The 25,057-nt window shown below is 37.8% G+C and overlaps 1 protein-coding gene across 1 annotated transcript in view; it reads left to right on the top strand.

Annotated features, from left to right (window-relative positions):
- Positions 1-25,057, top strand: part of LOC128648210 (general transcription factor IIE subunit 1-like) — a 70,261-nt gene that overhangs the window by 26,927 nt on the left and 18,277 nt on the right. The window contains exon 3 of the mRNA XM_053700853.1: positions 23,639-23,862. Within this exon, the coding sequence (XP_053556828.1) occupies positions 23,639-23,862 (224 nt within the window). The remainder of the gene's footprint in view (positions 1-23,638; positions 23,863-25,057) is intronic.

Genomic DNA, 25,057 nt, shown 5'->3' on the forward strand with positions numbered 1-25,057 from the left:
TTACTGTATGCATCTAAGCTTCAGTTTAGTAATATGATATTGCAACTGATCCTAATTTTTAGACTAAAATTGGGTAAATCTTAATCAAATAGTACAAATCTACCTACTATACAAAAGTTTAGAGACAGCAAACTGTGCTTCAGCTTGTATGGTAGGAGTCACAAAATTTTAGCTTAACTAATGAATCTTCTTTCTTAGCCTCTTAAAGCCACCAGAACTAAGTCCTTTGCAATTCGCTTCTTTGACATGGTTTAGGCCTTTTTCCGAGGTTCTTCCTTATCAATAGAAAAAAAAACAACATAATTTATGCTTACCTGATGAATATATCTCCTGACCAGCAGGAGGCGGCAAAGAGCACCACAGCAAAAACTGTTAAATACCACTCCCCTTACCCACAATCCCCAGTCATTCAACAAAAAGGAAAGGAGAAAGGAAATGATATAAGGTGCAGAGGTACCTGATGTTTATAGAAAAATAAACTGTCTTAAATAAAGGGTGGGCCATGGACTCGCCATATCCGGAAAGAAAGAAATTTATCAGGTAAGCATAAATTATGTTTTCTTGCCTAAGATATGGTGAGTCCACGGAATCTTCAATTAATTGGGGGAATCAATACCCAACCTAGAGGACACATGATAAGGGAGGGACAAGACAGGTAACCTAAACAGAAGGCACCACTGCTTGAAGAACCTTTCTCCCAAAAGAAAGTATCAAAATTGTAAAATATTAAAAAAGTGTGTAAGGATGACCAAGTAGTAGCCCTGCATATCTGTTCCATAGAAGCTCCATTAATAAAAGCCCAATAAGAAGAAATAGCCCTGGTAGAAAGAGAGCCGTGATTTCCTCAAGAGGCTACCGTCCAGCGAAAAATACTCCTCAACAAAAAAAAAGAGAAGCCATAGCTTTCTGACCCTTTCTCTTCCCAGAATAAACAACAAATTAGGAAGAAGACTGACGAAAATCCTTAGTTGCCTGTAAATAAAACTTTAAAGCACGTACCACATCTAGGTTGTGCAACAAACATTCCTTATGAGAAGAAGGATCAGGACACAAGGAAGGAACAACAATCACTTGATTAATATTCCCATCCGAAACCGCCTTAGGAAGAAAAACTAAGGCAGTACGCAGAACTACATAATCAGAATTAAAAATAAGGAAAAGAGATTCATACTGCAAAGCTGAAAGCTCCGAAACTCTTCGAGCAGAAGAAATAGCAACCAAAAACAAAACTTTCCAGGATAAACACTTAATATCCAAAGAATGCATAGGTTCAAAGGGAGTATGTTGAAGAACTCTAAGAACCAAATTGAGACTCCATGGAGGAGTAGCAAATTTAAACCTAGGCCTGACTCTAACAAGAACCTGGCAAAAAGACTTAACATCTGGCATATCTGCCAGACGTTTATGCAACAACATAGATAAAGCAGAAATTTGAACCCTCAAGGTACTAGCCGATAAACCCTTCTCCAAACCCTCTTGGAGAAAAGACAAAATCCTAGCAATTTTAACTCTATTCCAAGAAAAACCTCTGGAATCACACCAATACAAATATATACACCAAATCTTATAATAAATCTTTCTAGACACAGGCTTATGAGCCTGAATCATAGCTTCAATAACTGATTCAGAAAAGCCATGCTTAGATAATATCAAGTGTTCAATCTCCAAGCAGACAGCATCAGAGAAACAAGATTTGGATGAAGGAAGGGCCCCTGAAGTAGATTGCCCTTCCGTAACGGAAGACTCCAAGGTGGAAGAGATGACATCTCCACCAGATCCACATACCAGATTCTGCGAGGCCACGCCGGGACAATGAGAATCACCAACACCCTTTCCTGTCTGATTCAAGTAATGACCCATGGTAGGAGAGCGAACGGAGGAAAAACATACGCTAGACTAAAGTTCCAAGGAACGGCCAGAGCATCTAACAGTACAGCCTGAGGATCTCGAGACCATGACCCATACCTTAGAAGCTTGGCATTCTGATGAGATGCCTTGAGATCCAGCTCCGGCTGCCCCCACTTGAGAATCAAGTTAGAAAATACCTCCGGATGCAGTACCCACTCCCCTGGATGAAAAGTCTGTCGGCTTAGAAAATCTGCTTCCCAATTGTCCACCACTGGAATGTGGATCGCAGACAGACAACAATTGTGGGACTCTGCCCACTGAATAATCCTGGCTACCTCTGTCATGGCCAAGGAACTCCGAGTCCCCCCCCCTGATGATTGATGTAAGCCACAGATGTTATGTTGTCTGACTGAAATCTGATAAACTGGACTTAAGCTAACTGAGGCAAGGGCAGAAGAGCATTGCCCTCAGCTCTAGAATAGTTATAGGAAGAACCGACTCCTCCCGAGTCCAAAGACCTTGAGCCTTTAATGAACCTCAGACAGCTCCCCATCGCAAGACTGGCATCCATGGTCACAAACACCCAGGTAGGTTTGCAGAAGCAGGTTCCCAGAGAAGATCCTGGGAAAACCACCACAGAAGAGAGTTTCTTATCTCCTGATCAAAAACAATACGTGGAGACAGATCCGCATAATCCCCTTTCCATTGTCTGAGCATGCACAACTGCAGAGGCCTGAGATGGAATCAAGCAAATGGAATGATGTCTATAACTGACACCATCAGATCAATAACCTCCATACACTGAGCTACTGATGGTCAGGGAAAGGCCTGCAGAATAAGACAAGGATTGAAGATCTTTGATTTTCTGGCCTCTGTCAGAACAAAACTTCATTTCTAGAGAATCTATTATTGATCCCAAAAATAGCACTCCTGTAGCCGGAATCAAGGAAGTTTTTCCTAAATTCACCTTCCAACCGTGGGAGCACAGAAAAGACAACAATATTTCTGTGAGGGAGCTTGTTGAAGAGATGGCGTCTGAACCAGAAAAATTGCCCAGATAAGGCACCACTGCAACACCCTGTAACCAAAGAACCGCCAAAACCAAATGGAAAAGAACCGCCAAAACCAAATGGAAAGGCCACAAACTGAAAATGTTTGTCTAGAAATGCAAATCTTAAAAACTTGTGATAATCCTTGTGGATAGGAAAATACAGATACACATCCTTTAAATCCACTGTGGTCATGAACTAAAGGAAGAATGGAATGAACGGTCTCCATCTTGAAAGACGGAACGCTGAGAAACTTGTTCACACTCTTGAAATCTAGAATAGATGGAATGTTCCCTCTCTTTTGGGAACTACAAACAGATTGGAATAAAAACCCAGACCCTGCTCCTGAAAAGAAACAGAAACTATTACTCCCATATCAGAAAGATCCTGGACACAACACAAGAACGCCTCTCTCTTTATCTGGTTTACAGATAACCTGGAGAGAAGAAACCTGCCCCCCTGGGTTAAGTCCTGAACTCTAGCTTGTAACACTGGGATACAATGTTCACCACCCAGGGATCAGAACATCCCAAACCCAAGTGAAAAAGAAAATCTGTCCCCCACAAGATCCGCTCCCGGATCGGGGGCAGACCATTCATGCTGACTTTGAGTCGGTAACAGGCTTTATAAATTGCTTCCCCTTATTCCAGGAATGATTGGACTTCCAGGAAGACTTAGAATGCTCCTGCTTGGAAGGGGAAGGTTTAGCTTAGAAGTTCCGAAAAGAATGAAAATTACTTTGAAGTTTTTGCATATGTCTGTAGAATAGAATCAGATAACGCATCAAAGCAATAAGCTGCTGAGCTAGTGACAGTAGCAATACACACTGCAGGCTGCCATAGCAACCCCTGATGAACATACATCCTCTTAAAAAAAGCTTCAAGCTTCTTATCCATAAGGTCCTGAAAATAACAACTATCCTCAATGGGAATAGTAGATCTCTTAGCCAAAGTAGAAATAGCACCCTCAACCTTAGGCACTGTCTACTCTTTTTTTTTTTTTTTTTTTTTTTTTTAAACTGACTTTATTGAAAAACTTGCATATTACATTGTAGGAGTCGCAGCTCCTTATAATGCTATAACATTGTCAGTTAGCTTTTACATAATAAACAACAATAACAGTAAGAGAAAAAAGAAGCCTCCTTGTACTTGCAGGATATGTGAAGTATATTTGGTATAAGGAGGTTAAGAAAGTGAGTAAGAAAATACTCATACCCAAGAAAGGGTACAAAGAAAAAGAAAAGAAAAAGAAGCTGCTATGACCTCGACCACATGCAGTTGTTATATTAAATTTATCTGAAACGTATTATCACCTAAAAGTGCCGGCTAGGTATGCTTATGTCTTTAGTTACTAAGTGGGTGTTGAGCTAGGTATCTGCTCTGTATTCATTCAAGCCATAGGCATGATATTATTACTCCCCGTTCAGGGTTAAAATCCCCATACTAGGTACTATGTCGAAGATAGTGCTCCCAGGTGGCTAGAATTTCTGCATAGGAGTCCATTTTGTCGTTTATCATGTAGTAGTATTCTTCTAATTCTAAGAATTCGGACACCCGATGCACCCACATCTTCAAGTTTGGAGTAGTTCTGCCTTTCCAGTTTTTGGCTATCAAATATTTTACACTATTTGTCATAATGTAAAATAACTTGTAATAAGGTTTGTATTTAATTTTGGGCGGTTTGCCCAACAACCATATTAATGGATCCAAGGTAAATGTAGTGTCCAGTATTTTTTCTATTTCAGTTATAACAGATCTTCAAAAAAAAGTTCCGAATTGCATTGCACCACCACCACATATGTGCCATGTCACTACCCCTGTGTCCACATCTCCAGCAGTGGTCTGATCTGAGGTGAAATAAGCGGTGGAGTTTCCGAGGGGTATAATACCATCTGTGTAATAATTTTAGGTTGATTTCAACTAGTGAAAGTGATACAGATGATTTGATAATATTCTGAAAAATGGAGATGCTTGTTTGAGGAAGAATTATAATGCCTAAATCATCTTCCCATTTCTCCATATATGGTGGGGTGTAGCCTGGGGGGTTAATAGTTAACATTTTATATATAATGGAGAGTGTGTGTGAAAGGGGGGGTGTTCTAGTGCATAGGTGCTCAAAATTTGTTAGTGGCCTCACCATGTTTCTGTTTTGCTCATGTCGGCTAATATATTGATGTACTCGATAATAATTATACCAATTTTGAAAGTAGAGAAATCCCTTTTCCAATAATTCAGATTGAGAGAGAACCCTCTCTCCAGTTGTTAACATATATATATTAATGTCGCGAGTATTGTTATCTGGCAAGATGCAAGTATTGTTGTGTCCTAGGGAAATTTGATCATTTTCTATGAGAGAGGTTAGAGGGGACGGCTTGGATGATATATAGTTGTTGTGGGTCAAAATGTGTTCCCACATAGCATAGGTTTCTGCTACCAATGGGGGAGTGTAAGTTAGTTTATTTTTTTGTTTCTCCATAGTCCAGCATAGTCGCCCCAAGTGTGGAGTCCCAGAGATTAAATGTTCCAAATGTACCCACCGTTTATGTTGGAAGTGTATGTGCCAGTCAACTATTCTCTGCAAAAAGATGGCTTGTCTGTAAAGGGAGATGTTAGGGATCCCCAGTCCACCCTGAAGTTTAGGAGATTGCATAATGTTAGTATTAATTCTAGGTCGTTTTCTATGCCAGACAAAGTCACTGAATGCTTTTTGTATGCTAGGAATATAGTTTTTGGGCAAAGAAATTGGTAGTGATTGAAGAACATATAGTAGCCGAGGAAAAATGTTCATTTTAATAACATTTATCCTGCCTGTCCATGTTAATTTTTTGGACAACCACGATGAAAGATCCCTAATAATATTTTTTTTAATCTGTTCATAGTTTTCTTTGAAAGTTACTTCCATTGTGTTTGCTAGGTCAATGCCTAAGTAGTGTAATGTCTGTCGAAACCACGTGAAAGGAGTTAACTGTTTAACTTTATGTAACATGTTGTCATCTAAGTTAATGTTTAGAACCTCTGACTTCGCTGAATTTATCTTGAAATTGGAGAGGGAATGGAATAGTTCAAATTCTTGTAATAGTGGTGGGATGGATGTTTCTGGTTCAGAAAGTGAAAATAATATATCATCCGCAAAAAGGGATAAGACATATTCCTGATTGTCAATCTGTATTCCTGTTATGTGGGGGTTTTGTCTGATTTTGGTCGCAATAGTTTCAATAAAACAGGCAAATAAGAGAGGAGATAGAGGACACCCCTGACGGGTGCCGTTTGAGATGGAGAAAGGCTTTGACAGGGTCCCATTAATTAACAATTTAGCATTAGGGTTTGAGTATAAGGAAAATATTCTGTCCAACATTTTAGGGCCGAAGCCCATGTGTGTCATGGTGAGGCGCAAAAATTCCCAGTCAACACGGTCAAAGGCCTTTTCTGCATCCATAGACAGTAAAACTGCCGGGATACGTTTATCTTGTGCATAAGAAATTAGGTTTAAGGCCCTGACTGTGTTATCTTTAGCCTCACGTCTAGGGATAAATCCCACCTGATCCTGGTGGATTATGTCCGGTAAAAGGCAATTTATCCGATTTGCTAAGATCTTTGCATAAATTTTAATGTCGGAATTTAAGAGTGAAATTGGCCTGTAATGCGAGGGGTGGTCTAGCGATTTATTTGGTTTTGGTAGTAATATAATATGGGCTTCTAGGGCTCTTGGAGATAGTATTTTGACTTTGTCAATGTATCGAAAGAATTGAGTAAGGTGTGGGGTTAGTTCCTCTTGGAATTGCTTATAATATATATTACTGAATCCGTCCGGACCAGGTGCCCTGCCATTTGGGAGATCTTTAATTACTAATTTAATTTCCTCTGCTGAAATGGGTTCCTCTAACTGTTTCATTTGAGGGGAGGAGATATGAGGGAGATGGAGGGAAGAAAGATATGCGTTTATAGCTTTAGTTTTTATCGTTTGGTCAGAGGTTTTCAAATCACTTGGGTTATTTAAATTATATAATTTTTGATAGAATTCCCTAAAGACGGTCGAAATGGATTTAGAGGAAAAATGTTCTATGTTACAATCATCTTTTATACGCAAAATATAGGATTTATGTGCTTTTTGTTTTAGATATCGTGCTAGAGAACGACCAGCTTTGTTTCGTCCTTCATAATGCGTTTGCTTTAGCTTTAATGTTTGCCTTTTATGTTCTTTATTGTAGAATGCTGCTAGTTTTTCTCGCTCTGCTTGTAAAGCTAATAACAAAGAATGATCAGATGGGCATAGTTTATGTCTTCTCTCCAGAGCCTCTAAGTTAGATAATAGAGATGCTAAGTATGTACGTTTTTGTTTTAATGTGAATGCCTTAATACCCATAAGCTCTCCCCGTATCACACATTTGTGAGCCTCCCAGACATCAGACTCAGAGACATCCGGTGTGCTGTTATTGACAAAATATTCAGTGAGTCTCTCGGAAATCTGTTGCTTTACCAATGGATCTAATAAAAGATAGTCATCTAGTCTCCATACAAAGTCTTGTATTGGTTTAGATGGCCAAGTTAGCGTACCAATCACTGACGCATGGTCAGACCAGGTTAGCGGGGTAATCTGTGAAGAGTCGAACAACGACAAACCGGTTACATCTGTAAATATGTAGTCAATCCTGGTATAAATCTTATGGGGGTATGAGTAGAATGTATAAATCACATTTCTCAGGATTAGAGACCCTCCAAAGGTCGTGCACACATAATCTTTGAAGATATTTAGTAGTGCGAGTAATTTGTGCTACAGGAATCGAAGAACTTGCGTTCGAACAATCTAATGGAGGGTTTAGTGGCAAGTTCAAGTCTCCAGGCACTGTCTACTCTTTAAGCAATAGAAAACAAAAAAAAATTAAATTGGAGAAGGGGAAGGAGAAAAAGGAATCCCAGGCTTCTCCCACTCCCGTGCAACAATCTCTGAAACACGCACATGGACAGGGAATACCTCCACTGCGGAAGGAAAATCAGAATATATAATAAGCTTGCTAGATTTCTTAGGAGTCATTACAACCATAGAATCAGAATCATCTAAAGTAACAAACGGAGGTGCTCTATTTTGAACCTTAATGACACAACTTCAGCATCAAAAAAAGGAAATATACTGTTAGAGTCAGAGATCTCACCCTCAGACAATAAAGAAGAATCCTCTTCCTCAGACTTCTGAGAAGAGACATTAGAAAAAAACAACCCCTAAAATAGGGGTCTCCAAATTTTTAAATTTTCTCTTGCGGTTCATCTGCAACATAGGGAAAGCAGATATAGCGCTTCAAAAACTGCAGAAGATATATGAGAAGCCATATCCTGCAAATAAAAATCCAGCTGGAGCATGAGAGGAACACAGGGTATAACATGCGGGCAGACAATTGTAGGGATGCCTGAGAACAAGGCTGCACTTGAACAGCGTCTTCCCCAGAAAAAAAAAAAACGGCTCAGATTCAAAAAGTTTATCTTTGTAATGCAATGTTCCCTCAATACATGAGGAACAGAAAGAAATAGGAGGTTCCACATTAGCCCCCAACAGAGTACAAATAACATTTTGCAGGGCCCCATCAAAACACTAAAAATAAATTACAAATAATTTATACAAAAAAAGAAGCCTAAAAAACATCACTATCCCTTTAAAAAAGTAACATTAACACAGACATTTATAGCAACAAACTTAAACTTTATAAAAGTAAAATAAACATGGGCACCTCTACACCTCAGCCAGATTGCTGAAGTGCCTACCCGAACCTGCTGATCAAACACAGAAAAAATAGGAACACTCCGGACTGAAACCACACTGCAGCAAAGAAACAGCCACTTGTACACAGCCCAGAGGTGCACTAAAAAACAAACACTTCCTGGTTTGAAAAAGTGCGCCAAAACTACCTCCTCAGCAGGCTCCTCCCACCAAAACATCACAACACACCCGGACACTCATAACCTTACCCAGGGAAAAAAATGTTGCAAAAAAACATTAAACTGAAAATCGCATACAAAGTAATAAAAAAATCATGAGCCAGAACTTTGTCAATGCCCTGTAATATATAACCCCTCGTCAGAAAAACTGAATTAACCGTTTAAGTGCCAATATAAGAATATAATATAATATAGCACTTATCATAAAAGCAGTGGCGTCGTTTACAGGGGGGCCAGGGGGGGGCATTTGCCCCCCTTGTATTATGGCTTGCCCCCCGCCCAGCACTTGCATAATGCTGAATGTGAACTGTCTGATATATACTTTTTTTTATAATTGTTTTATTCTGGGACAGAGTTTTTTCTTTCAAGAATGACTTAGAGTGACTGAGTAATATGCGCAGCAGCAGTGCGTCTCCCTATGTTCCCCATGTATGCTGGCGCTATTTGCTCCTCCTCTCCAGTTCCGGGCAGGTCATGTTCCTACACAGCACAAGGAACTGCTATACTAAGGGACTATGTGCTAACAGAAACTAATGTTAGCTATTTGGAATTCTATAATTATTGTGTAGGGCTAAGCTGCTGCTGGCAATGTTTGTGTTTTATACATACACAAACATTTTATATATATCCACTATCTTCCTTCTAGGGATGACTATAAAATTATACATCTAAACACACATACACATATAAATATTTTAACTTGAGAGAAAACATAATTTATGTAAGAACTTACCTGATAAATTCATTTCTTTCATATTAGCAAGAGTCCATGAGCTAGTGACGTATGGGATATACATTCCTACCAGGAGGGGCAAAGTTTCCCAAACCTTAAAATGCCTATAAATACACCCCTCACCACACCCACAATTCAGTTTAACGAATAGCCAAGAAGTGGGGTGATAAGAAAAAAGTGCGAAAGCATATAAAATAAGGAATTGGAATAATTGTGCTTTATACAAAAAAATCATAACCACCACAAAAAAGGGCGGGCCTCATGGACTCTTGCTAATATGAAAAAAATGAATTTATCAGGTAAGTTCTTACATAAATTATGTTTTCTTTCATGTAATTAGCAAGAGTCCATGAGCTCGTGACGTATGGGATAATGACTACCCAAGATGTGGATCTTTCCACACAAGAGTCACTAGAGAGGGAGTGATAAAATAAAGACAGCCAATTCCTGCTGAAAATAATCCACACCCAAAATAAAGTTTAATGAAAAACATAAGCAGAAGATTCAAACTGAAACCGCTGCCTGAAGTACTTTTCTACCAAAAACTGCTTCAGAAGAAGAAAATACAACAAAATGGTAGAATTTGGTAAAAGTATGCAAAGAGGACCAAGTTGCCGCTTTGCAAATCTGATCAACCGAAGCTTCATTCCTAAACGCCCAGGAAGTAGAAACTGACCTAGTAGAATGAGCTGTAATCCTATGAGGCGGAGTCTTACCCGACTCAACATAGGCAAGATGAATTAAAGATTTCAACCAAGATGCCAAAGAAATGGCAGAAGTTTTCTGGCCTTTCTAAAACCGGAAAAGATAACAAATAAACTAGAAGTCTTTCGGAAAGACTTAGTAGCTTCAACATAATATTTCAAAGCTCTAATAACATCCAAAGAATGCAACGATTTCTCCTTAGAATTCTTAGGATTAGGACATAATGAAGGAACCACAATTTCTCTACTAATGTTGTTGGAATTCACAACTTAGGTAAAAATTCAAAAGAAGTTCGCAACACCGCCTTATCCTGATGAAAAATCAGAAAAGGAGACTCACAAGAAAGAGCAGATAATTCAGAAACTCTTCTGGCAGAAGAGATGGCCAAAAGGAACAAAACTTTCCAAGAAAGTAATTTAATATCCAATGAATGCATAGGTTCAAATGGAGGAGCTTGAAGAGCCCCCAGAACCAAATTCAAACTCCAAGGAGGAGAAATTGACTTAATGACAGGCTTTATACGAACCAAAGCTTGTACAAAACAATGAATATCAGGAAGAATAGCAATCTTTCTGTGAAAAAGAACAGAAAAAGCAGAGATTTGACCTTTCAAGGAACTTGCGGACAAACCCTTATCTAAACCATCCTGAAGAAACTGTAATATTCTCGGTATTCTAAAAGAATGCCAAGAAAAATGATGAGAAAGACACCAAGAAATATAAGTCTTCCAGACTCTATAATATATCTCTCTGGATACAGATTTACGAGCCTGTAACATAGTATTAATCACAGAGTCAGAGAACCCTCTTTGACCAAGAATCAAGCGTTCAATCTCCATACCTTTAAATTTAAGGATTTCAGATCCTGATGGAAAAAAGGACCTTGAGACAAAAGGTCTGGTCTTAACGGAAGAGTCCACGGTTGGCAAGAGGCCATCCGGACAAGATCTGCATACCAAAACCTGTGAGGCCATGCCGGAGCTACCAGCAGAACAAACGAGCATTCCTTCAGAATCTTGGAGATTACTCTTGGAAGAAAAACTAGAGGCGGAAAGATATAGGCAGGATGATACTTCCAAGGAAGTGATAATGCATCCACTGCCTCCGTCTGAGGATCCCGGGATCTGGACAGATACCTGGGAAGTTTCTTGTTTAGATGAGAAGCCATCAGATCTATTTCTGGAATTTCCCACATTTGAACAATCTGAAGAAATACCTCTGGGTGAAGAGACCATTCGCCCGGATGCAACGTTTGGCGACTGAGATAATCCGCTTTCCAATTGTCCATACCTGGGATATGAACCGCAGAGATTAGACAGGAGCTGGATTCCGCCCAAACCAAAATTCGAGATACTTCTTTCATAGCCAGAGGACTGTGAGTCCCTCCTTGATGATTGATGTATGCCACAGTTGTGACATTGTCTATCTGAAAACAAATGAACAACTCTCTCTTCAGAAGAGGCCAAGACTGAAGAGCTCTGAAAATTGCACTGAGTTCAAAATATTAATCGGAAATCTCACCTCCTGAGATTCCCAAACCCCTTGTGCCGTCAGATACCCCCACACAGCTCCCCAACCTGTAAGACTTGCATCTGTTGAGATTATAGTCCAGGTCGGAAGAACAAGAAGCCCCCTGAACTAAACGATGGTGATCTGTCCACCATGTCAGAGAGTGTCGTAAAATCGGTTTAAAGATATTAGTTGAGATATCTTTGAGTAATCCCTGCACCATTGGTTCAGCATACAGAGCTGAAGAGGTCGCATGTGAAAACGAGCAAAGGAGATCGCATCTGATGCGGCAGTCCTAAGACCCAACATTTCCATGCATAAGGCTACCAAAGGGAATGATTGTGACTGAAGGTTTTGACAAGCTGATATCAATGTTAAACTTCTCTTGTCTGACAAGGACAGAGTCATAGACACTGAATTTATCTGGAAACCTAAAAAGGTTACCCTTGTCTGAAGAATCAATGAACTGATTGGTAAATTGATCCTCCAACCATGAACTTGAAGAAACAACACAAGTCGATTCGTATGAGATTCTTCGAAAATGAGAAGACTGAGCAAGTACCAAGATATCGTCCAAATAAGGAAATACCAAAACCCTATTCTCTGATTACAGAAAGAAGGGCACCGAGAACCTTTGAAAAAAATTCTTGGAACTGAGGCTAGGCCAAACGGTAGAGCCACAAAACTGGTAATGCTTGTCTAAAAAGAGAATCTCAGACACTAAAAGTGATCTGGATGAATCGGAATATGCAGATACACATCCTGTAAATCTATTGTAGACATATAATGCCCTTGCTAAACAAAAGGCAGGATAGTCCTACAGTAACCATCTTGAATGTTGGTATCCTAACATAACGATTCAATAATGATAGATCCGGAACTGGTCTGACAGAATTGACCTTCTTTGGTACAATGAAGAGATAAAATAAAACCCCAGCCCCTGTTCCAGAACTGGAACTGGCATAAATACTCCAGCCAACTCTAGATCTGAAACACATTTCAGAAATGCTGATCCTTTGCTGTGTTAACTGGGACACGGGAAAGAAAAGAATCTCTTAGCAGGAGGCCTTAACATGAAGCCAATTCTGTACCTTTCTGAAACAATGTTTCTAAAACCAGAGATTAAGAACGGAATTGATCCAAATTTCTTTGAAGAAAACGTAATCTGCCCCATACCAGCTGAGCTGGAATAAGGGCCGCACCTTCATAGGTACTTAGGAGCTGGCTATAGGTTTCTATAAGGCTTGGATATATTCCAAACTGGAAATAGTTTCCAAACTGATACCGCTCCTGAGGATGAAGGATCAGGCTTTTGTTCCTTGTTGTGAGGAAAGGAACGAAAATGATTATTTACCCTGGAAAGAAAGGGAAAGCAAAGTTGACCTAGAAGACATGTCAGCATTCCAAGTTTAATCCATAAAGCTTTTCTAGCTAAAATAGCTAGAGACATATACCTGACATCAACTCTAATGATATCAAAAGATGGTATCACCAATAAAATTATTAGCATGTTATAGAATAATAATAATGCTATAAAATTATGATCTGTTACTTGTTGCGCTAAAGCTTCTAACCAAAAAGTTGAAGCTGCAGCAACTTTCGCTAAAAATATAGCAGGTCTAAGAAGATTACCTGAACATAAGTAAGCTTTTCTTAGAAAGGATTCAATTTTCCTATCTAAAGGATCCTTAAATGAAGTACTATCTGCCGTAGGAATAGTAGTACATTAGCAGGAGTAGAGACAGCCCCATAACCTTAGGGATTTTTGTCCCAAAAAACTCTAATCTGTCAGATGGCACAGGATATAATTTGCTTAAACGTCTAGAAGGAGTAAATAAATTACCCAAATTATTCCATTCCCTGGAAATTACTTCAGAAATAGCATCAGGGAGATAAAAACACTTCTGGAATAACTACAGGAGATTTAAAAACCTTATTTAAACGTTTACATTTAGTATCAAGAGGACCAGAATCCTCTATTTCTAATGCAAATAACACTTCTTTAAGTAAAGAACGAATAAATTCCATCTTGAACAAATACAAAGATTTATCAGCATCAACCTCTGAGACAGAAACCTCTGAACCAGAAGAACCATTATCAGTATCAGAATGATGATGTTCATTTAAAAATTAATCTGAAAAAAGACAAGTTTTAAAAGACTTTTATGTATACTAGAAGGAGAAATAACAGACATAGCCTTCTTAATGGATTTAAAAAATAAAATCTCTTATGTTATCAGGAACACTCTGAAAATTAGATGTTGACGGAACAGCAACAGGTAATGTAACAGTACTAAAGGAAATTTTATCTGCATTAATAAGTTTGACATGACATGCAATACAAATAACAGCTGGAGAAACAGATACCAAAAGTTTATAGCAGATACACTTAGCTTGGTAGCTCCAGCACTGTGCAGTGATTTTCCTGAAGTATCTTCTGACTCAGTTGCAACGTGGAACATCTTGCAATATGTAAAAGAAAAAAACAACATATAAAGCAAAATTGATCAAATTCCTTAAATGACAGTTTCAGGAATGGGAAAAAAATGCCAGTGAACAAGCTTCTAGCAACCAGAAGCAATAAATAATGAGACTTAAATAATGTGGAGACAAAAATGGCGCCCATATTTTTTAGCGCCAAAAAAGACGCCCACATTATTTGGCGCCTAAATGCTTTTGGCGCCAAAAATGACGCCACATCCGGAACGCCGAAATTTTTGACGCAAAAAAACGTCAAAAAAATGACGCAACTTCCGGCGACACGTATGACGCCGGAAACAGAAAAAAAATTTTGCGCCAAAAAAGTCTGCGCCAAGAATGACGCAATAAAATGAAGCATTTTCTGCCCCCGCGAGCCTAACAGCCCACAGGGAAAAAGTCAAATTTTTTAAGGTAAGAAAAAATGATTGAAACAAATGCATTTATCCCAAATATGAAACTGACTGTCTGAAAAATAAGGAATGTTGAACATTCTGAGTCAAGGCAAATAAATGTTTGAATACATATATTTAGAACTTTATAAATAAAGTGCCCAACCATAGCTTAGAGTGTCACAGAAAATAAGATTTACTTACCCCAGGACACTCATCTACATGTTTGTAGAAAGCCAAACCAGTACTGAAACGAGAATCAGCAGAGGTAATGGTATATATAAGAGTATATCGTCGATCTGAAAAGGGAGGTAAGAGATGAATCTCTACGACCGATAACAGAGAACCTATGAAATAGACCCCGTAGAAGGAGATCACTGCATTCAAATAGGCAATACTCTCCTCACATCCCTCTGACATTCACTGCACGCTGAGAGGAAAACCGGGCTCCAACTTGCTGCGGAGCGCATATCAACGTAGAATCTAGCACAAACTTACTTCACCACCTCCATCGGAGGCAAAGTTTGTAAAACTGAATTGTGGGTGTGGTGAGGGGTGTATTTATAGGCATTTTAAGGTTTGGGAAACTTTGCCCCTCCTGGTAGGAATGTATATCCCATACGTCACTAGCTCATGGACTCTTGCTAATTACATGAAAGAAATATACATCTGTATATAATTAAAGGGACATTAAATCCAATTTTTTTTTCATGATTCAGATAGAGAATACAATTTTAAACAACTTTCTTTTTAACTTCTATTATCTCATTTGCTTCATTCTCTTGATATTCTTTACTGAAAAGCATATCTAGATAGGCTCAGTAGCTTCTGATTGGTGGCTGCACGTAGATGCCTCATTGAAAGTACTCACAGTAGTTTTATAAATTATCTAAATTCTTTAGATTAATTACATACTCTCTCCCTATCTTTGTACTATTTAAAAAATAAATATAAATATATATATATATATATATATATAATATAACTCAATGTGTTATGCAAAAAATCTGTACATTTTACAGGGAATTTAAATTTTGCTCTTTTCTGCTGCAGAAAAACATTGATTTTAAAGTCCCTGTAAAATGAACAGATTTGTCTCATAACACATTGTGAGTTATATTATATGTGTATATCTGCAATGATTTGCAGACAAGTCTACCAATCTTTTTCTCAAAGGGGTCTAAAACAGCTCCTAAAAGTAGCAACACTACCCAGAGTAGGCTTTTTATTATACTTTTGACTGACAATGGAGTACAGCCAATAACCTTATGAACAGTCAGTACCATAGGTTTTACAGAGCTGCTACCCTTTATTTATTGTATGAACTAAGGCTTAGGAAGGGCAATGTGAGCGCTCTGTGTTACCTATGGAGCAGGATGTACTGAATTTTCCACCCGTCACTTTTAGGTAGCATTTTTAACACCTTGGAGATAAGCTTTTTAGTACCTTTTACTTAAAAGCTGGTGAAATATTCTCTTTCACTCATGGACTGAAAACAATTAAAAGCTATTTAAATTAAAATAACACAATAGTATGTGTATGTATGTATGAGTGTCTGTATGCATTAATGTGTGTGAGTGTGTATGCACTAGTGTGAGTGTGTATGCACTAGTATGAGTGTGTGAGTGTGTATGTCTGTATATGTGAGTGTGTTATGCATTAGTGTGTGCGTGCATGTGTATGTGTGAATGCATTAGTGGGAGAGTGTGTATGTGTCAGTGTGTGTATGCATTAGTGTATGTATGAGTATTTTGTGAGTGTATGTATGAGTGTGTGTGATGTATGTGTGAATGCATTAGTGGGAGAGTGTGTATGCATTAGTGTATGTATGAGTATTTTGTGAGTGTATGTATGAGTGTGTGTGATTTATGCATGAATGTGTGAGTGTGTATTGTGTGCATGCGTGTGTGTTTATATATGTATGAGTGAGTGTGTATGAGTGTGTGAGTGTGTGTATGTATGAGTGTTTATATGTATGAGTGCGTGAGTGTGTATGTATGTATAAATGAGTGTGTATGTTTGTATATTCAGGGGTATAATTTAGTTGTAAAATTTATTAGTGTCCCCTCAGTTTTGACTGTGGTATCTTATGTGCTGCCCCTATATATTGTTCCTAGAGTCGCCACTGCATAAAAGTAACTGCCCTGCAGCAGGCAGCTCACAAAGTTAAAGAGGCACCCTCCTCCTATGGACCTGTGAAAAATGAAAAGACTGTGCAAACTTAAACAGGCTTTCTGACAAGGGCAGCAATAAATCAATTGGGAGGCACAGAGGGGATTATACCCCCCAAGTTACCAAATGCTTAAAAGCCACCAATGCTCTACTGAAGAGACTGAAATGGACTACGGCTAAACCCTTAGCAAAGATCAGAACAGCTTGTCCTGCTTTGAAAATAACAAACTCTTGATTATAGAATCGTACAGACACCTAACTTTACCACCTCCTTGCAACTACTACAGGCAAAGAGAATGACTAGGGATTGTGGGTAAGCGGGGTGGTATTTAACAGTTTTTGCTTTGGTGCTCTTTGCCGCCTCCTGCTGATCAGGAGAGATATTCCCACTAGTAATTGATGATTCCGTGGACTCACCATATCTTAGGAAAGAAATAATCATTTGGGGCCAGAGCCGGCCTAGCACCTATATGACCGCCTTTCTGTTAGCTCCAATGGTCCCGCAAGCGACTCCTAATGCCAATACCTCTTCAGACTGCCATGTAAGCCACCCTGAGGTGCCCAGGAGGTCCCGGTAGATAGCAGTGGAGCTATTCTGGCCACGACGAGGAGGTTAAAGCCCCTATGCACATCTGGCATCATGGCACTCGCTCCTCCTCCACGAGGTCTAGGCGCAGCACACAGTTAGTTATAAATAGACGCACCCTGCAGCTGCTATAAGACTTCCTTATGACAGGCTACAAGATGACATGCATTTTAATACAATGAGTGAGTCCTATAACCCTATTCACAGTTTTTATTGCACACCATACTTAAGATTGGGGCCTTGATAATGATAATATAAAAAATTGAGCACAAGGTATATATGAAGTTGGGAGCTCTCCACTGAGTTTTCAACAGCAGAGAGACTTACTCTACACCGTTGTTTTGTGAGGTTTTACTTGCAGACTCCCTCTCAATTAAGGCTGAAACCACCAGATAGAGCCCCACTGCGTGACATCATTCTTCAATTCAGAGACTATAAGGATTAAGAGGAAATCCTGCAACTGGCCACAAGGCAACAACTAGTGTCCTTTTAAGAACTGCTTCTTACAATTTTATACTGATTTAGCTTGTCAGACTCTGTTGAAGCGTAAATCCTTAGCTTCTCAGAGAGCAAAGTATTCCATATCTCTGGGGTTTCCCTTTTCACATTTCAGCAACCCTTAACAGGAAAAGATAATCTTGTAAATCCACTCATGTGATTGTCTCTTTCTGTGATACTTTGGGAATAAAATCACCAAGCACCACTATATCTTCAGTCTAAAACCCCAAAGAAATCTCCAAGGAATCAATCTTTCAATCTCCTAAACCTCAGTGTCAGGCCTGGACTACAGTTGCCTCCAAGCAGGGTAAACTGAAAACTACTGTTGTGCAAGCAGAAGTACATTCGCACACCCACCTGTGTCTACCTAATAAGATCTGACACCTGTGATTCCAACAAGCGAAGTTCCGCATATCATGAGCGAGTTGCAAAATGTAATAGGAGATAGTGCTTTTATTATTATTTATATGGGATGCCATGCATCTTCAATTCTTTATCTTTCTCTATGTATTCTTGCCCCTGAGCTAGGGTAAAAAGTCAGCGGTATCCTCTAGAAACCCATTGACGATTAATAATGACACCCAACAGGGATGCCCACTTGTTTGCACTCTACATAAAACCTTTTGCTTCTAAAATACTGATGATGAAAAATACTTTTATGACCAGAGCTTGACATTTCCAGTGGTCCAGGACAACTTAGAAATTTGACTTTTTCCTATCTTTAAGGCTGAGTGGACTACTAACTTTTTCTCCCTCTGCGGCTGCGCTAGTAGCTTTTAAACCCTGACTAGTAAACCATAGTGATATTTTTCCACCCCTGCTTACGACACTCACTTTGCTTTTGCAATCTCTCTTTGCAGTGCAAGCTGAACAAAATTAAATTGGATGAGTGTCTTAATTTCTCTGTAAATCTTGCAAAATCTGAGATTTTACACCTAAATGTAAAGGTATGGATGGTCTGAGAGACTTGACCCCCTTCTCTATCATCACCTCAGCATTGAAATACTTGGGAATCTTGTTAACAAAGAACAGACGTTTGCTTTTTTAGGTGCCCTATGAAACGCTCTTTTTTAAAAAAAAAAAAAATCTTTTTATTCTGTTTCCGTACATAGAGCAATAAGAAACAGACAACAACAAAAAAATTACCAAGAATGAGTATATGTCAAGTTACCCTTATACATCCAAGAATTAACTTGTTACATCATAATACATCAGAAAATAAAATTCCTTCTAACATAATTCTTCTTTGCATAATTTTGTATCTATATTCACTGAATCAAATAAATAATGAGTTTTACATTTGCCTTTGTCCAGGGGAGGGAGGGGGCAAGCAGGGGGAAAAAAACAACAACAAAAAACAAAGGGCTCATGCTTCTAACCAAATGTTTGGGAAGTGGCCTGCATTAATGTTTTGAAGTACAAATTCAGTTTTGTTAAAGGATCTTACTAACTGAGCGTGTACGTTTTCCGGTAATGATTTAAAGGGATAGGAAAGTCAAAATTAAACTTGCCTGATTCATATAGAGCATGTAATTTTAAGACACTTTTAAATTCACTTCTATTTTCAAATGTGCTTTTGTTCTCTTAGTATCTCTTGTTGAAAAAGAATACGCACATATCATACACCAGTGGGAGCTGCTGCTAATTGGTGCCTGCACAAATTTATATCTTGTGATTGACTAGATGTATTTAGCTTGCTGCCAGTAGTATAATTCTGTTTTTTCAGCAAAGGATAACATAAGAATGAAGCAAATTTGATAATGGAAGTAAATTGGAAAGTTGTTTGAAATTGTATGCTCTATCAGAATCATAAAAGAAAATCTTTGGGTTTACTATCCCATTAATAACTGGTATCCATTAATTAAAAAAAATCTTCTTAGCTGGGTATTTTTGCTTTATGCTGTAAAGAATATTGTTCCATCATACAATGTGATACCAGAATTTTTTTAAGCTCAATAAAGTTTGGAAGTCTAGAAGACTTCCAATTTTTAAGAATAAGATTCTGTGTTGTTAGCATAATAGTATTGACTAGTTCATTATTTCTGTACTAATCTGAGAACGTAACTAGAAAGACTACTTGGAGTACATGGATCTCTGTTTCTATTAAAAGTATTTCCTTAAGGCAGTAATTGATTTGTGCCCATAATTGTAATACTTTAGGACAGGACCAGAAATAGTGGACCAGGTCTGCTATTCTTGAGCTACATTTAGGACATACTTGATTCACTTTATACCATTTATTCAAGGAATTTGCCGTTATGTAGCTCCTTTGATTTGTACCAAGTAGTTGGGACCTAAGTTTAAAACTTTCCTGTATCCCTTTTATCATTGATATTAGGAACATCCTTATGCCACTTAACTTTTATTTCTTCTATTTGTTTTGTGTTCAAATATGTGTTGATTAGTTTATACAAACAAGAGAGAGAGTGGTTCCCAGACTGGTATAATTTATTCCTGCTACCTAGTATTCCTGTTGACCAGTCTGGATTATACTGCCTTTTAAGATCGTTAATAAAATGTCTTACTTGTAAAAAAAGCAAAAAAAAATCATTTTTGTGTAGTTAAAATTGAGTTGCAATATTTTGGAAGGAGTTAACCATCCGGTCTGGTGTTAATAATTGTTTAATATTTATTAAGCACTTACTCTTTCAATGTTTAAAGATCACGTATGAAGTTCTTGGGGAAAACTCAGGATTTCCTAAGATTGTTAAGAATTCAGTACAAAATAGATTGTTTATTTCCATACAGTATTTTTGCCAGGCTATGACTATATTTTTAATAGAAAGGAAATTACCAACATTATTTGGCAGTTTAGTCTTGGAACAGTGTAGAATAGCTTTTAAATCATAAGGGGCAATCAGTTTGGTCTCACATTGTAGGAATGAGACATATTCCTGTTCCGTAATCAAGTCTATTGCAATTTTTAGCAATGCCATTAGATTACAATATTTAATATTAGGGAGAGCTAATCCTCCAACTTCGGTGGATCGCATCAGTTTTTAGTGCAATCCATGGTTCTTCCTATTCCAAATAAATTTTGAACAAAGTTGATTAAATCTAGATCTCTTTAGAAAAATCGGGATATTTTGCAATAAATATAGTAGTTTGGGAAACCAAGATAGTTTTGAACAATGTAACACGTGCGGTCAAAACGATTGGTAAATTTTCCCAATCCTCCATTTTCCTTTTACATTCTCTAAAAAAATTAACACAATTTAATTTGTATCAATCTTGCGGATTCCTGGTTAATGTTATTTCTAACTATTTTATTTGATTGACCTCTTTAAATGGGTGTTTTATCATAAGTTTCAAGGATTTATTTAACCACAGTAGTTCAGACTTCCCCAGGTTAATTCTGTAACCCGAGATAGCGCCAAATAGATGTATCTCCATTAGCAATTTGGGTAACGAGTCACCCAGATTACTTAAGTAAATTAGGAGATCATCAGCATATAATGAAAGAGTGAACTTCTGACCACCCACTTGAATACCTGTTAGCTGTTGTCTTAATAGTATTACCAGTGGTTCTACAGACAGATTAAAAATCAGTGGTGATAAAGGGCATCCCTGTCTCGTTCCTCTTTACAATCATGGCTTAAGTACCTCCAACCTAATAATATTTAATAAGTCTATAATAATAAGTCTTGAAAAATTGAGAAGTCAATACACTAGACCTCTTACCCCTTTTGAGCTAATATGTTACTTTTTTACAATTATTAGACAACCCTTGACTTATGCTCTCCTTCTTGCGCCTGCACAGCATACACGCCGCTCCTACACTAAATCATGGAATAGAGAGCTGCCACAACCACTCTCTGCTAAATATTCAATCTATTATAAGACTCTCTTGAAACTAATAAACACACAATGTGGGGAAATTGGTTCTATGTACCATATATGGTGGTGGTGGGGGGGGGTTATTACTTTTTATAACTTATGGTTATAACTTTTAATTAAAGGTACATAAAACCTAAAAATCATGATTCAGATAGAACATAAAATTTTAAACAGCTATCCAATGTTCTTTTTTTTATCAAATTATCTTTGTTTTCTTGTTAGCCTTTGTTGAAAAGCATTACTATATGGCATCAGTTTTCAACAATGTTATACATTAGAGCACTAGATGGCAGCACTATTTCCTGTCATTTAGTTTTTCAAGCATGTGCACACTACCTATCTAGATATCTTTTCAACAAAGAATAACATAATGAAGCAAATTTGATAATAAACATAAACTGGAAACTTTTTTAAAAATTGTATTCTTTATCTGAATCATGAAAGAAAAATTTTGGTTTTAATGTTTAAGAACTATGCTAATAATGAAAGGATTAATAATTAAAATTTGAAACACACAAAAGACTGGTTTGGTTATTCCTGGAAAAGAGTAATACTCTTGAACAAGGCCACCATCAGGGGGTGAAAAGGGTGACTGGCTTCAGAAGCCCTGTGTCAAGGGGTTACGGGCGGTCTGTGGGCCATTCTAACTCAGTTACTTTTTTCCCTGGAGTGTGAGACACTTTTTTATTTTTACTTTTTCTTGTGGTGTGGTAGAGTGCTCTAATTCAGAATGCAGGGCAGGAGGCCCCAGGCTGCGCTAATCAGTAACTTTTCTGGAGTCTGACTGGAACACTTTTTTTGTTGTTGTTTTTTTTTTGTTTTGTTATTGTGTCAGAGCACAGGGCAGGAGTACCCCGGACCCAGAGCAGCGGTTACCTAACACAACCCCCCTAGCCAGCATCCTGTTGTACTGTCTTTCTACGTTGAAGGGGGGAGGGTGTCTGGGCTACGCTAAGTTAGGCAATGTGTTTGGCCTACTTGTTTCTTAAAGTATCGGGGGTCAATTTTCTTTCCTTTTTTTTTAAATGGCAGCAGGAAGCAGAGCCAGGGACCAGATTAATATAGGAGCTATTGGAGATTATATGTAATATATATATATATATATATATTTACATATAGCATCACATGTGCCATTTAGAAGGTGCCCATGCAGCCTTTACCTGCACATCAGTTAGCAGTTTGTAAGTGCCTCAGCCTGATGTGCAGACTGCTTAGACCAATGTCTGCTTAGACCAATGAAAAGGTAAGTGGGAATCTATTTTTCTTAAATTGACAGCAGCTGTTCATGTCAGTGTTGCTCTGTAGTTCTGTCCCACAAGATAAGGTTATACGATTGCTTGCATATCTTTTCTTTTACATTTTGTGATTAAAAATTAAGGAAAGGAAATGTGTTAGTGTCTCTGTGTGTGTCTGTGTCTATGTGTGTGTGTATGCATTATTGTCTGTGTGTGTGTGTCTTTGTTTCTGAGTGTCTGTGTTAGTGTGTGTATTTATTAATGTGTGTCTGTGTGTGTGTATGCATTATTGTCTGTGTGTGTGTGTCTTTGTTTCTGAGTGTCTGTGTTAGTGTGTGTATTTATTAATGTGTGTCTGTGTTAATGTCTCTCTGTGGGTGTATGTATTTGTGTTATTGTGTGTGTGTGTGTGTGTCGGTGTGATTGTCTCTGTTTGTATTTCTGTGTTTGTGTTGGCACACACTTACCAGACCCAAAAATTAACAGGGGGGCCTATTAATGGTTTTAGTATGGGGCCCCAACATTTCTAGTGGAGGCCCAGCTCATGAAAGCATGTGAAAAGGTTATGATTGCTTAATTATATTATAACATAAGTAAGGACAGATAAATATTGTGTTAATTACTTGTTCTGTAATTGACTGTCTATAATTTTAAAATCAAATTATTTTAGCCATGAATCGAGCTCTGGGTCACTAGTATTTGATCTGCAAGGAAATCATGGAAAATGGGCCAATAAGACTGCAGGCAATATGTATGTTCAAAATGTGACTATTAATGTCCGAGACTCTGATCTTAAGAAAAAAGTTAAGGATAAGAAGCCTAAGGAGCAACCAATATGGATGAAAGAGAGTACTATACAAGGAGCCCCTGTAGAAGAAACCAATAACATCAAAGGTGAGTAGTTATAAATAATATGGTGCATACAATTTAATAAAATGGTCTAAGATGTTCTAATTGTTGGTTGGTGAAGAACATTTCTGGCTTTCACTGCTTCCTTTACACAATGAAACATCATTAAATTAAATTTGTGTTCTTTCTAATAATAATAATAATAAATGGCTGTCTGTGGTACTACTGCATGTAGCTATGTCTGAAGTAAAACTCACACACTCAACAGCTTATATTAAAGGGACATGAAACTTAAAATTATAGTTTAATTAAAATGAAAAATACAATTTGTAAACACTATGGGCTAGGCTACAGGTGGCACACTAAAGTTAGTCTAAATATGTGTATGGGTGTGTGTATGTATGTATATATATATATATGTGCATATGTATGTGTGTGTGTGTGTGTGTGTGTGTGTGTGTGTGTGTGTGTATGTATGTATGTATGTATGTATGTATGTATGTATGTATGTATGTATGTGTATATATATATATATATATATATATATATATATATATATATACCTGTGTATATATATTCATATATATATATATATATATTTTACAATATATATATATATATATATTAAAATAAAAAGAACATTTTCTTCTATGTGAGGTACATTGGAACGGAAAATATTTATAATTACCTTCGAATTTAGCGTTGTGGGTCTAACACAGTGTCGGGTTAGCATGCAAACGATAAGTCTAAAAGATGAATATAAAGGGACAGTCTAGTCAAAATTAAACTTTCATGATTCAGATAGAGCATGCAATTTTAAGCAATTTTCTAATTTACTCCTATTATCAATTTTTCTTCGTTCTCTTGGTATCTTTATTTTAAGGTAAGCTTAGAAGCCGGACCATTTTTGGTTCAACACCTAGGTAACGCTTACTGATTGGTGGCTACATTTAGAGACCAATCAGAAAGCGCTACCCAAGTACTCAACAAAAAATGGGCCGGCTCCTATACTTACATTCCTGCTGAGTGTGTCTTGTCAGAGACAGAGCCATGGACACTGAATTTATCTGGAAACCAAAAAAGGTGACCCTTGTCTGAGGAATCAAGGAACTTTTTGGTAAATTGATCCTCCAACCATGTCTTTGAAGAAACACTAGTTGATTCGTGTGAGATTCAGCAGAATGTAAAGACTGAGATAGTAGCAAGATATCATCCAAATAAGGAAACACTGCAATACCCT

This window comes from Bombina bombina, chromosome 2 (assembly GCF_027579735.1).
Source record: "Bombina bombina isolate aBomBom1 chromosome 2, aBomBom1.pri, whole genome shotgun sequence".
Taxonomy (NCBI): Eukaryota; Metazoa; Chordata; class Amphibia; order Anura; family Bombinatoridae; genus Bombina; species Bombina bombina.